We start from the raw sequence: 17,050 nt of genomic DNA, 5'->3' as shown, positions 1-17,050 counted from the left end.
TGTTGAGATTGATAATGAATCAAATATAACTCTCAATTTCCTAGACCTTTTGTGGCTTGATTTTTCTCCAGGTGTGGATAAGTGTACCCCTCGCTTTGTTGGTCTATAACTAGACTGGGATTTTCTCTTTGCAAGTATCCTTTGATACACGCACTTTTTGTAAATTAGAAAGGTTTATGACCTTATGCAGAACTGAAGAGATAGAAACCCAGGCTGTGGAATGTGTTCACCATTCAGTGATGGAGTTTCCGTTTATATAGATCCAGCATAAAGAATTTTTCTCCACTGCTGGAATGTTAAATTTAACAATGTGGTTGTAATGGGCAGCCTGAGGCTAGTTGCTTATAACCAGATTTTAAACAATCATCATCCATGCCAGGAAGATGCCAGGGCTTTCATTCCATTGGAACCTCTTTCAGCCTGAAATCTAATGAAAGACCTTAAAGGTTTAGTAGTAATCGAACCATTCAGACCTGTTCACGCACTCATTGTAACATCTGAAAAAGTTGTCCAATATATAGTATTTTATTTTGCATGTTATTGTTCAAAAGTCCTTTCTTGCTCTCTGGCTGTGCCCCAGTAGTTTGAAGACTGTTCTCCTTATTGCTTTATTTACAGAGAGAGAGAGTTGTAAACTAGTAACTTTTGTCGATTGTTTGTTTGGAGATTATTGTAGCCTGGCACCCAAGGACACTGATAGGCCATATGAATAAGGTGTAGGTGGCTGCAGGCCTGATACCTGTGTGACAATTAGCTTAGCATAATCAAGGCCTAGCTTTTCATAAGGAACTAACTCATAGATGACCTTATGTCACAAGGTGTGTATTACAGTGGTACACGACAGAAAATGGTGAAGTGAGGAACCGCAGATATATGCTTTTGGGATTTTAGAGAAAGTTTGGAGGATGTTGAGTTTAATCAAAACTTATATGTACTAATTGCAGGTATACTCTAGCAACTAGTTGACTTAAATGCTAATAACTATGAGGTAAATGGTTAATTAACCTATAGATGTTAGGAACCCCAATATTATTGAGGTATGGAAGCCCGTGGCTAAAACCATCACTAAATATGTATAAGGCTAGTGAGTGTTAGCATAAACCATTATAAAAGTTGGTACCCAGGCTGTGGGCAGTGGGAAACATTGGAAAACGCTGACTTGATGATTACATGTGAGCCAACTCACCTGCACTGAGGGTCCCTACGAGGGATGATGTGAATAATGCATGGAGTACTGGGCGTTCTGTATTGGCGCTATCTCCTTTGCTATACTACAGGGTGTATAATTCTGTTTGTTGTGCTAATAAATTTTATAGCATTGATAATCAGATAATTCTTCTTCCTTTCCCGTCCATACTATGGTGTGGTACTCCATTCCACTGCTGAACAGTTGTCCTGCTTTGCCTCAGAGATGGCCGCATTACCGTGGTTCATAAGTCCTTCATCTTCTCTCTGTCTCATATTGTATTAAGACTGTAAAGCACTGTGCAGTCCTTTGGGATGAAAGAGCCTACTGTATTTAAGATGATATTATGGCAAATATTTTGCTCATTCTTTTATTTCACTAAAATATTTCTATTGTTAAGCCCTTACAGCACACCAACTTTGTTTTAATGTCGCTTAGCTACCACATTACCTAACTCTTTTTGAAAATCCTAAATCAATGAAAGGATATGTCCATGTAATGCTGGATTTCATTTCTTGTGAGTTTCGTATCTTAATATTTCCATCTTTGGTTCCCCAGAGTTGTGTGGTTGGTTATTCATGATCCAGCTTTAGTAGTACCATCTGAAGTTCTCATGGGATGTTCAGTTAAAACTCTTAAAGACATTAATCTCTTCTTTTTCCTTCACAGAAGTACATGGCCATTGGGGAATTGGGAAAAGCTACTGATACATTAGATGCTACTGGAAAAGTAACTGAAGAAAAGCCTTTTGGTAACTTTAATTAAATCATAGATATAGATTAATGTAAAGTGCAATAAATGGCCTGTATCTTACCAAAGTGAGGGAGACATTTTGGACTTCACACTCTTTAGTTTTTTCAGCATTGCATTTGAGGGAAAGGAAAACAACTGACCTGCTGCAACGGTTATTATTAAAAGAAAAATACCTTCTTGGGGACAAGAGGATATAGCTCTTTGGAGCTTTGTGTCTCATACGATGCTGAGAATTAAATGTAATTTCTAAATCAAATTGCATGATTCTTTCAGCTTTAACCTCAGTGCCTAAGATCTCACAGCTGGGTCCAGCACAGTGGTTGATTTCAGTTTTTTCAAGAAACTAGCCTCAAACTAGTAAGGTGAAAAATAGAATCAGGCATAGCTGTATTGTTTTGCCTTCAGTGTACTGGCATCACCAGTAAAATTGTCATCCTTCAGTGAACAATCCCATGAGGGATGCCTTTGCCCTTCAAACCCAGAAGGAAAGAAGTACTTTAGTCTCTCCTCCAAAAAGCCCCTTTAAGTACAGGCTTTTTTATTTTAAGATGGGGCTGGCATAGACTCACTTTTTCACCTGTTCATGCTGTCTCTCTTTTGCAGGCTGGCTCTTAGCAATCTAAATAAATGAGCCTCTCCTACACAAAGACCACGGTGCATAGGTTTGACAGTTTTGAACTAATTCTATTTACTGCTTTGTCAGTTCACATGTTCTGGAGTGCATTCACAGATCGGGCAAAGAAACCACTGTGTGTCTGAGAAATAATGCAGGACTAATTGGGAACCCACCTGAAAGTGTTTTGCCATTATTTCTTTCCCAACATAAAAAGAGTGCTCTAGATAGTTGGTCTCCTAGCAACTCTTAGAAGCCCCACTCTGTTTCTGATACCTAGGAACAGGTAAATACAATAAAATTACTGTTCATTATCTTGTGATGAAGAAGGTATGCTGAATTTTTTCCCTTCCCTCTGGGTTTGTAATTTTTCTCCTTACCCTTGGTGCAGGCAAGCACCAGTTCCTGTTTCACCCTGAAATGCATTGCCGATGCTGGCTGGTAATATCTTTTTGACTGCCTGGTGCTGCTCAGAGAACTTGCTCACTCTGCCTCCATTCACTACTGAGTGGTCAGGGGCTACAATAGAATCTTATTATCCATCTATCTAGGCTTTTGTAAGGTTGCCCATCTGAGTTGCTAATCCACACAGTTTTATAATAGGTACAAATCAAAGTGGTCTCTACTTGCTTCTCAGAAAGGCAGAATGCATGATTCTGTGCTAACACGCTGTTACGCTAACAAAATACACTGCAGAACATTCACCAGGCCATGATGAAGTATTATCACAAGTAATTAAAACTCAATTCCCATTGCCAGAATGGATGAACCAGGTATATTTCATGATCCATTAGCCTTGCTTGCTTGTTGTCTTCACTGCATTCAGAAATTTACTGGGGCTTGCTGCCATTAGTGCAGACCAGCGAGATTGTATTGTGAAGTAACAGATTTTTTAGACAAAGGAAACGCAGTGGATCTAATTTACCTCGATTTCAGGAAGGCATTTGATATCGTGCTACATGGGGAATTATTAGTTAAATTGGAAAAGATGGGGATCAATAGGAAAATTGAAAGGTGGATAAGGAATTGGTTAAAGGGGAGACTACAACGGGTCCTACTGAAAGCTGAACTGTCAGGCTGGAGGGAGGTTACGAGTGGAGTTCCTCAAGGATCGGTTTTGGGACCAATCTTATTTAATCTTTTTATTACTGACCTTGGCACAAAAAGTGGGAGTGTGCTAATAAAGTTTGCGGATGATACAAAGCTGGGAGGTATTCCCAATTTAGAGAAGGATAGGGATACCCTACAGGAGGATCTGGATGACCTTGTAAACTGGAGTAATAGTAATAGGATGAAATTTAATAGTGAGAAGTGTAAGGTCATGCATTTAGGGATTAATAACAAGAATTTTAGTTATAAGCTAGGGACGCATCAATTAGAAGTAACGGAGGAGGAAAAGGACCTTGGAGTTTTGGTTGATCATAGGATGACTATGAGCCACCAATGTGATATGGCTGTGAAAAAAGCTAATGCGGTCTTGGGATGCATCAGGAGAGGTATTTCCAGTAGGGATAAAGAGGTTTTAGTACTGTTATACAAGGCACTGGTGAGACCTCACATGGAATACTGTGTGCAGTTCTGGTCTCCCATGTTTAAGAAGGATGAATTCAAACTGGAACAGGTACAGAGAAGGGCTACTAGGATGATCCGAGGAATGGAAAACTTGTCTTATGAAAGGAGACTCAGGGAGCTTGGCTTGTTTAGCCTAATAAAAGAAGGTTGAGGGGAGATATGATTGCTCTCTATAAGTATATCAGAGGGATAAATACCGGAGAGGGAGAGGAATTATTTAAGCTCAGTACCAATGTGGACACAAGAACAAATGGATATAAACTGGCCACTAGGAAATGTAGACTAGAAATTAGACAAAGGTTTTTAACCATCAGAGGAGTGAAGTTTTCGAATAGCCTTCCGAGGGAAGCAGTGGGGGCAAAAGATCTATCTGGCTTTAAGATTAAACTTGATAAGTTTATGGAGGAGATGGTATGATGGGATAACATGGTTTTGGTAATTAAATATTCATGGTAAATAGGCCCAATGGCCTGTGATGGGCTGTTAGATGGGGTGAGATCCGAGTTACCCAGGAAAGAATTTTCTGTAGTATCTGACTGAGGAATCTTGCCCATATGCTCAGGGTTTAGCTAATCGCCATATTTGGGGTCGGGAAGGAATTTTCCTCCAGGGCAGATTGGAAGAGGCCCTGGAGGTTTTTTGCCTTCCTCTGTAGCATGGGGCACGGGTCACCTGCTGGAGGATTCTCTGCTCCTTGAAGTCTTTAAACAACGATTTGAGGACTTCAATAGCACAGATATAGGTGTGAGGGTTTTTTTTGTAGGAGTGGTGGGTGAAATTCTGTGGCCTGCGTTGTGCAGGAGGTCAGACTAGATGATCATAATGGTCCCTTCTGACCTAAATATCTATGAATCTATGAATTTTGCAAAGGGGAGAGCAGAAGAACCACATGCTCTCCTCCACCCTTACTTCCCCCTGTTTGTTTCCTTCTCTTCCCATCTCTTAACAACCTCCCAAATGGCTGGTTTCAGCTTCCTTCCTGCTGATTTTTTTTCACATTATACACTGCTGAGGTTCGGAGCTGAATTTCAACTTCCCTTTGACCTTTAGGTCCTAATCTTGTGAGATGCCAAGTGCCCCCTATTCCCATGGAATCCAGGACTGAGCCCTAAGTGTGGGGGAGGGAAAGCGGCCTATGAGATGTGCAGAATTCTTCCTCAAGGATCACACTGGGTCCAGAGTGGAGAGCACTTACAGAAAACTGCCCACTGTCTGAACCAGAAGCAAGCAGTAAAATTTTATAGAAAAGTCTCTAGACAGAATTTTAGAAAACAAACCATTGTAAATATAAGTTACACATTGCAAGGATGTGTTGAAAAGGTCTGCTTGGATTTCAATCCCTCCCAATCTTTTAGTTAATAGGTTTTGGGTTTGGTTTTTGTTTTTTGGAAAAAGCACCTCGTACAGCGAGATTGATTCTTGCTTCCTCAAGTGGAAATTGTTTCACGTTATTGCCTTGCTGTTGGAAAATGAACATGGACTTTGAAAGTAACTGTGAACTTGGTTTAGAGCTCCTCTGATGCTTTTCTGAGAGAGCCGTTTACATTTTGTGGCTGCTTTGGTAATGATCCACAGTAGTATACCCACGTCCCTCCCCAGCCTCTTATTGGCTAAATCCAGGCATTGGGAACAGAACTTGCAAGGAGCAGCTCCAGATCTTTGCCAGTGAAGTGAAGGGATGTCATTAATAGAACTGGTTGAATAATTATAAAAGAGAGAGAACAGCCCTCTTTTTCCTCTTTGAAAATCATTTGCAAGCAGACTTTATCCCAGATCCTAAACTGATATATACCGGCATAGCTCCATTAAACTGACGCTATTTGGTGATCTATAACCTGTTTGTTTATCTGATGAATAGTTTATGCAAACAAACATTGAACAAATGTGACTCTTCAGCTTGTACTAGAGCGCTCTTACAATAATTTGTACCATTTTTTTGCACATATTATTTTGCTTGATCTTAATCATTGACCTGTTTTCGTTCTATAATCTTATCAGCGTCCCAATGCACTGTTGACCTGAGAACTTCTGGTCTCAGAAGACAAAGGAGTTATTTTGATTTTCACCAGTATAGATAAGACTAGAAGTTCTTGGGTCAGTAGTACATCGGGAACTTGATGGACTTGCAACAGGGGACTATTCAATCCGAATCTGGCCTGTGTAGCTGTCACTGGTCACATTATTTCTTTCAGTGCTTAAGATAGTGTGTAGAAACCATTGGCAAATTGTGTGCAGTGCCTATTCCAAGCACTAACTGGACATGACTGCTGTATTTTAAACCATTATGCAACAGGTGGCAAACTCTAAAAGCCTGCATAGAAATACAGGGCTCCTCTATTAAGTCGTCCTTTTATCTGCAGCTTGAAGCCTACATGAAGGTACTGTGTAATTTTTTTCTGAGTCCTACTAGCAATTATAGCTTTTACCTCTCCCCAGGATGTAAGACTGGGTAGAGTATATTTCTCTACAGCAGTAAAAACTAGATCTAGAAAAAGAGAGGCCTGGCAGGGAAAACCTCAGGAACAGCCAGTCTTGGGGAGAAAGTTTGGCTGGCCGTTGTGTGGTGGCTGTTGGATGAATTACCAGCAAAGCCAAACCTCAGGACTGGGGTAAATCTGCACTACGTATAGTATGCATATGTTCTAATCCGAGCAGGGTGGGTACAGAGTTTACACAATGTTTCTGCAAAGTCACGAATCTTATATAAACCCACAAAAGCAAAGACAGCTTCAAGATAGCAAAAAAATCCAAACTGACTTATCAACCTGTAATGGCATTGGGGGAGGGGCAGACAGGATTGTCATTTTTAGTACCAGCCTGTTCAAACCGTGAGAAATTGCGGAAGACAAACATTATTTATTCTAGGTCCTAACAGGCTAATTTGTAAATGTTTACTTTGATAAACCGACACAGCAAAACTTTGTTTGTTAATGACCGAACTGCAGTATGCCTCACTTTTTCTTTTTCTTTTCAAAGATTACTAAATTAGCTGTGCCACAAATTATTTTCTCCAGAGCTTAGTGGGCTCTTTCCTATTCCCCTCTCAATCTGGGGAGTATGAGTGTGACGGGTTGGATCACAGAAACCCCCTGGGGGCTGCCAACTGATGTGCCAAGACTACTTCTGCCCCTGATTTCCCTGCCCTCCCAGCTTGGGACTTCAGTGCCCTGCCTGGTTTGAGCCACACCCGCTAGTCTGCTGCAAACCCAGACCCAGGTCTGACCCACATCTCCTAACAGCTGTAGGCTTAAACTGAAAGCAGCTTAAGAAGTGTTCCTGTCTTTAACACTCAGATGCCCAACTGCCAATGGGGTCCAACCCCCAAATAAATCCATTTTACCCTGTATAAAGCTTATACAGGGTAAACTCATAAATTGTTCGCCCACTATAAAACTGATAGAGAGGTTTGCCCCCCCCCCAGGTATTAATACATACTCTGGGTTAATTAATAAGTAAAAAGTGATTTTATTAAATACAGAAAGTAGGATTTAAGTGGTTCCAAGTAATAGCAGACAGAACAAAGTGAATTACCAAGCAAAATAAAATAGAACACGCAAGTCTATATCTAATACAGTAAGAAAACTGAATGCAGATAAAAACCTCACCTTCAGAGGAATTCCAGTAAGCTTCCTTTTACAGACTAGTCTCCTTCTAGTCTGGGTCCAGCAATCACTACACCCCCCTGTAGTTACTGTCCTTTTGTTCCAGTTTCTTTCAGGTAGCCTTGGGGGTGGAGAGTCTATCTCTTTAGCCAGCTGAAGACAAAATGGAGGGATTTCCCAGGGGTTTAAATCGACTTTCACTTGTGGGTGGAGACCCCCTCCTCTCTCCTTTGCAAAGTCCAGCTCCAAGATGGAGTTTTGGAGTCACATGGGCAAGTCACATGTCTATGCATGACTCCGTTTTTACAGGCAGCAGCCACGATCCACTTGCTACCTTGAACGTCCTTATGTAGAGTTCTCATGTGGATTGGAGCCTTCCAAGATCCATTGTGCATTAAGTGCTTGTTGATTGGGCACTTAACTTGCAAATTCCTTTCTAAAGAAGCTGACCAAATGCCTTACTAAGGCTATTTAAAATCAAATAAGTATACAGCCAATATTCATAACTTCGAATACAAAAATGACACATGCATACAAATAGGATGAATATATTCAGTAGATCATAACCTTTACATATGTTACATGGCATATGTAGCATACAACATATTCCAGTTATGTCATATATACATTCATAAGCATATTTCCATAAAACCTTATGGGGTGCACCGTCACAATGAGATCAAAGCAGGAATTGAATCCACCTGTGTCATTAAGTGCCCTAATCACCGATTCAATCCAGGCTGTGAATACTGAAAAAGAAAACAAAATGACACCCCTGCTCAGTTTACATACCAAATTTCAGCTGGAGCAAACAGGTTCACAGTGGAAATGCTGACAGGCTCATAAGGATAGTATTTACTGGCATATGGGTTCTTCTATGACACCTTGCTAAACTGCAGCAAACAGCAAGACTGCAAAACAATAACATACATGAGGTTCTTTAGGGGAAGCTCTGAATTTATGGTATAAAAGATTCTGCCATTCCCCTCCCCTGTTCTAATATGCGTTGGTCTCCCCAACATCCTTGACTGATTTATGAATCACTGCTGCATTACTATTAATGACTCTTCTTTTAGACATCTGCTGGGCATAATGGCAGCATCTCCTATTGAAATTGCAGTGTTTGGTTTGCAAAAGTGAGGCATAAGTTGCTCTCCGATGCTGCAATGGAGAGGAGATTGTTTGTTTTTGGGAACTAAACCCTTATGCTTGTGTGAGATCCATCTGCTTTGAAGAACTACTTAGAGTGCAGAATAAAACCTAATAAAGGGACTGAGAGTGCCATCCATTTTATTTTGTTTTAATCAGAACTTCACTGACTTCACTGGGGTGACATGAACCAGATCTTTTTTATGAGAAATGGGGCCAGCCAATTCCTAGTCAATCGTTGATTTGCATGTGGATTACAGGTGTGAGGTTTGCTTTCTGAACAAACAAGAGGCAACTGTCATATTGAAACCCCTCTTAAGGAACCAACAAAACTGGTTACTGAAGAGATGGCCTTCTAATAAAAATAGTGCAGAACTGTACTCAGTACACCGGGGGCAATCTCTCTAGAGAGAAGAGATAGCTAATAAGGGTGTTTGCTCAATAAAATGGCAATAGTTAGAATGCATAAAGAAACATAACGATGCCTCCGTGAGCTTTACTGGGTCACATATTTAAATCTTGATAGTTAGGGAAATTTGATGCGGTGTTCCCACTCTCTTCTCTTACTGGAAAGAAAATGTGTGCTTTACATCTCAAATGTCCTCTAAGATCATTCCCCTAAAGCTATGGGATTGACTGTTAAGAGAATCTGCTTAGTTTAGCCAGGTAGTTCCCTCCTTTATCAAAATCAAAATTAAGGAGGTTTTCATAGTCTTGCAATATAGTTTTCCAGAAAAACGAATACTCAGGCCTGAATGGAAATTGGAAAGTATTAATAAAATAACATATGTTGGGGTTTTTCAGCTCCTGAGTATAACCCCTTCCGCCCCAGTTCCTGCTAGTGACTACCAGTTTCATCTTCTGGGAGGGAGCATTAACTTTCACAATGTCCATTAAGTTCTGGGATGAATGGGGAGCCTCTACCTAATTCAAGAAGATAAAGGAGAGTGGGTTGGGGGAGGACATGAAAGGAAAGGGTGAGAGAAATGGAACAAGTTAAGCCTTATCCAAGTTTAACTCAGTTATGCAGAAAGAAAAAAAGAGAGGGGAGCAGAGGATCCAGGGAAAGGAAGAAAACTCGCTTGAGGGCTTCCCTACATACATAAATTGTATCACTTTTACTGTACTGGTAATGGATGCAGTGATGGCAGTATTCTTGTACAGATAGGGGGATAAATTACACCAATATAAGGCATTTCTTTACCAGTGTAACTGGATCCAAATAGGGGTTGTATTGGTATAACTATTTCAGTAGGAAATTGCACCCCTAACTGAAATAATTAAATTTGGTACAAAAACTGTGTGTGGACCAGGCCTGAGAACTGATTTCCTAACTACAACTCCCTTCCCCCTTATGCCAGAGGCTGTGAAGTGGTGTGGCACAGAGCAGCTATGCGGGTCTACTCTACCCAGAGATCCTGTTGAAGGGAAATTCCCAGCTGGGCAGGTCTGCTGGTTTGCAGACACTTTGCATTGGCAAAGGGACAGTATCAGAACAGAGAATCAGGCCCAGTGTATTTACTTACTTTTTTTTTTTTTAAAGCTGCAGTTGAACAGGATGCTTGAGCACATGAGTAGTCCCACTGACTTCAATGGGATTTAATTATTATTTATGTTGCTGTAGCATCTAAGAGCCCTAATAGTGAACCAGAACCCCATTGTGTTCGGTGTTGTGTAAGCACAGAACAAAAAGGAGGTAACAATAATATTTGCAGTCTGGAGCATCTTTCTGTATTGGTGCCTAAAATAGGACTATTTAACTACATTTTTAAAACCACAAGAAACATGTAAATCAACCCAGACAATTTGCCCTCCTTAGCTTAAGTTTACTCTCACTCTTACCTCCTCCTCTACCCACTGTGGTCTCCCACCATTTTCTGTGAGATTCTTTTCTTAGTTTAGATTATAAGATCCAAAGGGCAGGGACCTTTTCTTTGTACCAGTTTGTAAAGTGCCGTGGGCGCTATATAAATAATCAGTGCTAACGTATATCTTGTTTCCTTTTGACAGATCAGATAACAAAAGAAGATCTTGAACGTGTGTTGCAAAAGTTCACGGGGGACATAATGCAAGTTCCTCCACTGTAAGTTCTGTAGTACTCAGGCACTGCCAGCAGCATTACTCCACTTGGAGCGTTTTTCAGCAGAATCCAGTTTTGCCATAAATGAAGAGTTCTCTTTTGACAAGAAGATATTGGCAAGGCAGGTTCAACCTTTGAGTGGGCTAGAGTTTACTTTACTGCCTTTATCCTTGTGCAGTGGTTCTCAAACTGTGGGTCAGGATCTCAAAGTGGGTTGCAAACCCATTAAAATGGGGTCACCAGGGCTGGCTTAGACTTACTGGGGCCCGGGGCTGAAACCCAAGCCCCACTGCCTGGGGTCAGGGAGGAAGCCCAAGGGCTTCAGCCTTTGGTTGCGGAGCTCATGTTACAGGCCCCCTTGCCTGGGGCTGAAGCCCTGGGGCTTCTGCTTTGGCCCCCCCTGCCTGGAGCGGTGTGGCTCAGGCTTTGGGCCTTTTCCCCACCTGGGGCAGTGAGGCTCGGTTGGACTCGGGCTTTGGTCCCCCCTCCTGGGGTCCTATAGTAATTTTTGTTGTCAGAAGGGGGTCATGAAGCAATGAAGTTTGAGAACCCCTGTCCTAGTGCCTAAAACCAACTCCCATAGAAAAGCACATGGAGACTCAGAATTCACTCCTTCAGGATTTTCAGCAAGGATTGCACAGGGTCAACCTCCCCACAATCAAGTCCAAAAAGAAAAAAAAAAAAGGAATGTTTAATTCTTAAGTACCAACTTTATAAAATGTTATGATAAAGAAACAATAATAATAACACCTTAATTTCTATAACATGACATGCTCCTTTATAACCCACATACATTATCTTCCCAGTTATACATTAACATAAGTAAAGAAAACAAATCAAATATAAACAGGTGATTCCAAACCGAAACACGGTGAGAAGTAACTCAGAGGTCCCAAAAACCTAGGTTAAGTTCACCTGAGTCTTAGATACAGTCTTTGATCACCAAAATGTGTACAGTCTGCCGAGTCAAAAGCACTGCAACATCTTCCCTCCACTTGCTTGCAAAAATCTCCGGCTGGAATCTATGCAGACTCTTCTTCCTCCTCTGCTAGTCAGCTAACTAATTAACCAACTGCTCAGTTTAAGTATATAGACTTAAAAAAACAAAACAAAACCTGTTACAAGAAAAATACAAAATTAAGAAAAGCAAAACATAAATGACACTTTCCCCATCATCATTCAAATAAGAGAAAAGTTGGGAGAATCATACAAGTTGAGACAATTTAAAACAGTTTGGCTAAAATCAAGCAACCTTCCAAGTATACAATAAAATGAAAGAAATTAGTTTCCCCTTCCAGTTTCTCCTTTCTGTAATTAACTCTTCCAGGGCTTCCCTGTTGGAGGGTTAACAGTATCACTATCCTGCTGCAAAAGGCTTCAGAGTCAGGGGGAAACAGCCTGCTTTCTGCTTTGTGTCTCCGCTTCTCCCAACCCACACACCTGTGTATGGCCTTTTGTAAAGCAGCTACCCTCGTGGAGTCTGAGTCCAGTTACTGGGAAGGTACCAACCATATCCAAAACTACCACACCCAATTCCAGAAACTTCTGAGGTGGAGTGTTAATTGTGCATCTGCCTAACAACAATGAACCAGACACAGCTCATTCCTACACACCCTTCTCTATAGATCGCTTAAAGAGAGATCCTCCTATTAAGCATGTGGGTTACACAGGCTGTAGGATTTATTAACTTGACAAATTCAGAGCTGAGGGTTATGTTGATTTGAACATCCGATACAAATGGTCACATGGTACTGTGTTTTGTGGCAAAATTTTAACTTTGAGAAGGAATCTGATTCTATTTTTGCAAGAGTTTGTCAGGACACTGCATTGTCTGCCAGTTAGTGGAGAATATTTTGAGACTTCCACTTCATTCTGTAAACAGAATGGTACTTTAACTTCTGATTTTAAGGAAAAAAAAAAAGTTTGAGATTATTTCAGTACTAGCTTCCTGAAAATTTAAGTCTATTTTCTGCAAGATACATATAAATCACTTCTGGTAAACTTGGGTAGTTTTTCTTTTTTTAACATCATCCTGAGCTGATGACTGCAGTGGTCTTTGGATAAGGCCTTTTGTCACCAATTAAATTAATCTAGTTTAATCAATAGTGGTCAGTTAGACATACTGAAACAAGGCTGGGTAGTTGGTAATTGCCTCTCATGAGAGACTCAAGACTGAAGCAATGGAGATACTCTGAGTCAGGGGGTCAAGGTGAAGGGAAGCTGTCTGTACAGCATCAGCTGCATTGCCTACCGATCGTGGGCCCAACATAACATGCGGTATGTGTGTTGGTCCCATAGGCTTCAGTGGGGCCATGTGTTTGTCAGTTACCATACCCACTATTGATTCTTCACTTTCATAAGCAATTAATTCAATTATGAACCCTTTTAAAATGCAAGTATTGAATAGGTGACTCCCAACATTTATTGCACTTAACTATTTCTCGTATAAAGAGGCTCCTGTGTACAAATGATTTCAATAGTTCTTTTTTTATGAGCACTTGGAGAGGATTAGAAGGCTAAAATGTATCCTTCTGTAGTGCAGGATTAATAGGATTTTGAGGACAGGAGGCTTGTTGTGTTACAGATGTATGACATACATTTGTACGGTCTATCCCACCAGCTATTCTGCTCTGAAAAGAGATGGACAAAGGCTGTCGTCTCTGATGAAGAAAGGAGAAGCAGTGGAAGCAAAGCCTGCTAGGCCGGTTACAGTATACAGCCTCTCTCTCCAAAACTTCCAGCCACCACTGTTCACATTGGGTAAGGGACAAAGATTTGATGTAGGCTGATGCTCCCAGCTTGTCTACACTCAAACTGGAAATGAAATAACTAAGTGGGTTTCAGTTCACATGGTTAGTTATTTCAGTGCGCGTCTGCACATGGGCGCTTCATTTTGCAACAAGAGTGCCCCGATTCGATTTGACGTAAGCTGATTTCATATTATCATTTGGTGGGGAACTTGTCCGGGCTGGGAAGGGAATTATTCACACCCACCACAATTGCATTCCTGACCCCTGGCTCACTCCCTCCTGAAAGGGGGAGGGAGGAACAATGATATGACCCCGTTTCCAATTCAGGGAGAGGAGATCCATGCTCCCTTCTTCCATCTGTAAAGAAATGTAGTTCACGCATTAGGACGTGCAGAAATGAATTGGAGGAATCTTTGGAAATCTTATCCTCCTTTAATATTGACAATGAAGGCAGAACAGTTATATGCCTTCTGGAATCACTCTGATTGCTCCCTTGGAAGCCCTTTGGTGTATTACATGTCATGTTGTTAAAAGTGGGTACGGCCACTATATTTCAGTGGTGTGTGTTATTTAAATAGTTAGTTATTTTATGGTTGGGAGATTAGCAGCTGATCACTGCGGGAGACGGGGAAGGGCAGGGACGGGGAGTTAATGAAGACAGAAATAGTAAAGCTGGGTTTTTATAATGTCACAGCTCGTGTCAGCTGTGCACTTTAAGTACAGTCAATATTTTAAAGTGTTCATTGTCGGTTTGGAGTAGCACTTAAAATGACTGTTTTTCATCATTGGAAAGATGAAACTTAAGACCTTTTGAAACCTTTCGAATGAACGAGACTGAAGTATTTATTAAAATGCCAAGGCCAACAGTTAATTTATAATGCATTTGTTCAGTCACTGTTATGTTTTCTTTCTCTCCTTTCTGGCTTTGCAATCTCACCCGCACATATGTTACAGGATGAATAATTTATACTGTATCCTATAAATATTTTATCACTTGATTGTTTGCTTAGTGCATTTTTACATTTATTTGGGAGCACGGTTTCTGTGTAAAGTAGACTTCATACTGGGCTGGCAATTTACTATGTCACTGTTAACATTCCAGATGTTGAATGTGGAGGTGGCTTTTATGTGAGAAGCCTGGTCAGTGACATCGGAAAAGGTAGGCCTGGAAAAAGCATGACTGCGTAAGGAATGTACATCTCTGCTAATTGAAGAATATTCTCCTTTTGTATATCTCTGGTCACCAGACCTGATGTGCTGGGCTGCCATGCTGTCATTCACTTTCGTGTGCTAGGGTAGTTGCCTCTGGCGCATAAAGGAAAGAAGCATAAATAATTGTGAAGGAATCACAAGGGAGAGAATAAAAATGAAGAAGGTGAAAGTGTTGGGCAGGAAAAAAAAATACAAGGCCCTGTGATTTTATTTATTTTTCCCATTACCAGTGTGTGCTTGATCCTTTAAAGGACAAATACAGAGACATGGTCCCTCCCCCAAATTTCTCCTTTTGATTGCATTTCAAAATCATTTTGAAATTCTCCCACACCTCAGGAGATTAAGAGTATATTTCAGAGACTGTTCTTTATCCTGTGTCCAAAGGCCAACTCTATCTGTGCTGTATCCTTGTGAACCTGATTCAGAATCTCTTCGGTCTCAGGGTGATTAATTATTGCATTTATCATATTTATCATAGATTGTTCCTCATTTTATACTGTTCTAGTAAGTGATATAAAGTAAAATTTTAGAAAATGCCTAGGCCTTATTTTTAAAAGGGATTGAGGCTTTTAAAAGTGGAACTTAAGCTCCAAAGTCACCTTTGAAAATTTTACCCTGGATCTGTTTTAACGTACATTACTAATTTTCTTTTTGTATTTTGACATGAATATGCAAAATCTCCTGAAGACCTTCATTCAGATTCTGATCTCCTTTACTCTGAAGTAAACCTGTTGAACTTGTTCCAGATTTACCTTGATGTAAGTGAGCTGAGAGTCTGAATAGAAGCCCCTTTTCTCCAACTAAAAAAATGAAAAAAATTAGTTCACTAGGGGTTTTGAACAACATCCATAGTGTTTAACTTGAATATTCACCTTTTCTGGCGGCTTTCTCCTGTTTATGCTGTAGAGCTCTCTTCCTGTGCCAATGTGCAAGAGCTGACCCGGACCAAACAAGGACCATTTACACTAGAGGAGCATGCACTTCATGAAGACAAATGGACAATTGATGAAATTGCACAGTCCTTGGAGCATTGCATGTCGCTTCTTGCAGTAGAGCCATCTCTTAAAAAATTAAAGACTGAGCGTTCTGAAGAATCCACTGTGAATTGTGAAGATAAGTGATGTCAGGTCAAGGCAAAAGACTGAATGACTGAGACATCTTAAGACTGGAGTGGAATTGTCTTGCCTTGCTGAGTAAATTTACAGCCTTGTGCATTGAGGATGACAAATTGCAAGGCAAAGAAAATCATCCCTTTCTATTTTTTTCTTGTGCTAAGATACATGCGTGTGCACACACAGCGTCCAGCATTTATTATTTTCTCACTTATATTCTGCACTGCACACTGTAAATTGATCTGTCACTAATGTAGACTCCTCATTGTACTCTTGAAAGACCTTGCAAGATACATTTTTGATACTACATTTGCAATACAAATTTTAAGTTTTTAAATTTTGCGAAATGTTCCTGGAAGGGGAAATATTTCATTTTCTTTCTGTAGCTGTTACTCAAATTCACATACTGGAAAATGGAAACAGAATTCCATGCCAGTTTGAAAGATGCAAAAATGTGGAATGGCACTTTTACTTTGAGTTCTTAAGAGATTTCTTGAAATAGAAATGATCCCACTGTAGTCCTTATTACATGGATTGGTCTGTCAGTGGAACAAGAGGCCCTGGTCAGCATTGCTGTGAATGAGTTGTAATATAATAAATACCATGATGAAAATTTCAGTTTAGCTGAACTGCTTATGCAAATAAACAGTAAGGAACACAATATCTCAGACTCTTTCTTTCTGCATAGAGATGCGCATATCTCCATACTGGTAAAATTTCATAATTTCTGTCTGCAAATATATTGAGATTATAGTTACCTGTTGTGCTCTTTTTGGGACAGAAGGGATTCACCTATTGTCCCAATGTATTGTCTGAGGTTCCTAATCAGCGCCAGTGGCTTGGATGGAGGCTTTAGGCCAATGTAATACTGGGTTTTGACCTGTGAGGCCCCCAATAGCAACTGTGTTGGTGACAAAGTGACCCACCATGAAGGATTTAAGTTGCTCAGCGGGGGCCTGATCTAAAGCCTGTTGAAGTCAATGGGAGCCTTTCAGTTGATTTGAGTTGTATTTAGATCAGA

At 40.5% G+C, this 17,050-nt stretch overlaps 1 protein-coding gene across 1 annotated transcript in view; it reads left to right on the top strand.

Moving 5' to 3' along the window:
- Positions 1 to 16,682, top strand: part of TRUB1 (TruB pseudouridine synthase family member 1) — a 42,318-nt gene extending 25,636 nt beyond the window's left edge. Inside the window, exons 4-8 of the mRNA XM_077821685.1 lie at positions 1,856 to 1,937; positions 10,886 to 10,958; positions 13,576 to 13,715; positions 14,808 to 14,864; positions 15,824 to 16,682. Of these exons, the coding sequence (XP_077677811.1) occupies positions 1,856 to 1,937; positions 10,886 to 10,958; positions 13,576 to 13,715; positions 14,808 to 14,864; positions 15,824 to 16,038 (567 nt within the window). The 3' untranslated portion in view covers positions 16,039 to 16,682. The remainder of the gene's footprint in view (positions 1 to 1,855; positions 1,938 to 10,885; positions 10,959 to 13,575; positions 13,716 to 14,807; positions 14,865 to 15,823) is intronic.
- The last annotated feature ends 368 nt before the right edge of the window (positions 16,683 to 17,050 follow it).

The sequence above is a fragment of the Eretmochelys imbricata genome, chromosome 7, assembly GCF_965152235.1.
Source record: "Eretmochelys imbricata isolate rEreImb1 chromosome 7, rEreImb1.hap1, whole genome shotgun sequence".
Classification (NCBI taxonomy): Eukaryota; Metazoa; Chordata; order Testudines; family Cheloniidae; genus Eretmochelys; species Eretmochelys imbricata.
The sequence above is the reverse complement of the archived record's forward strand: the minus strand, read 5'-3'. Positions and strand labels throughout refer to the sequence as shown.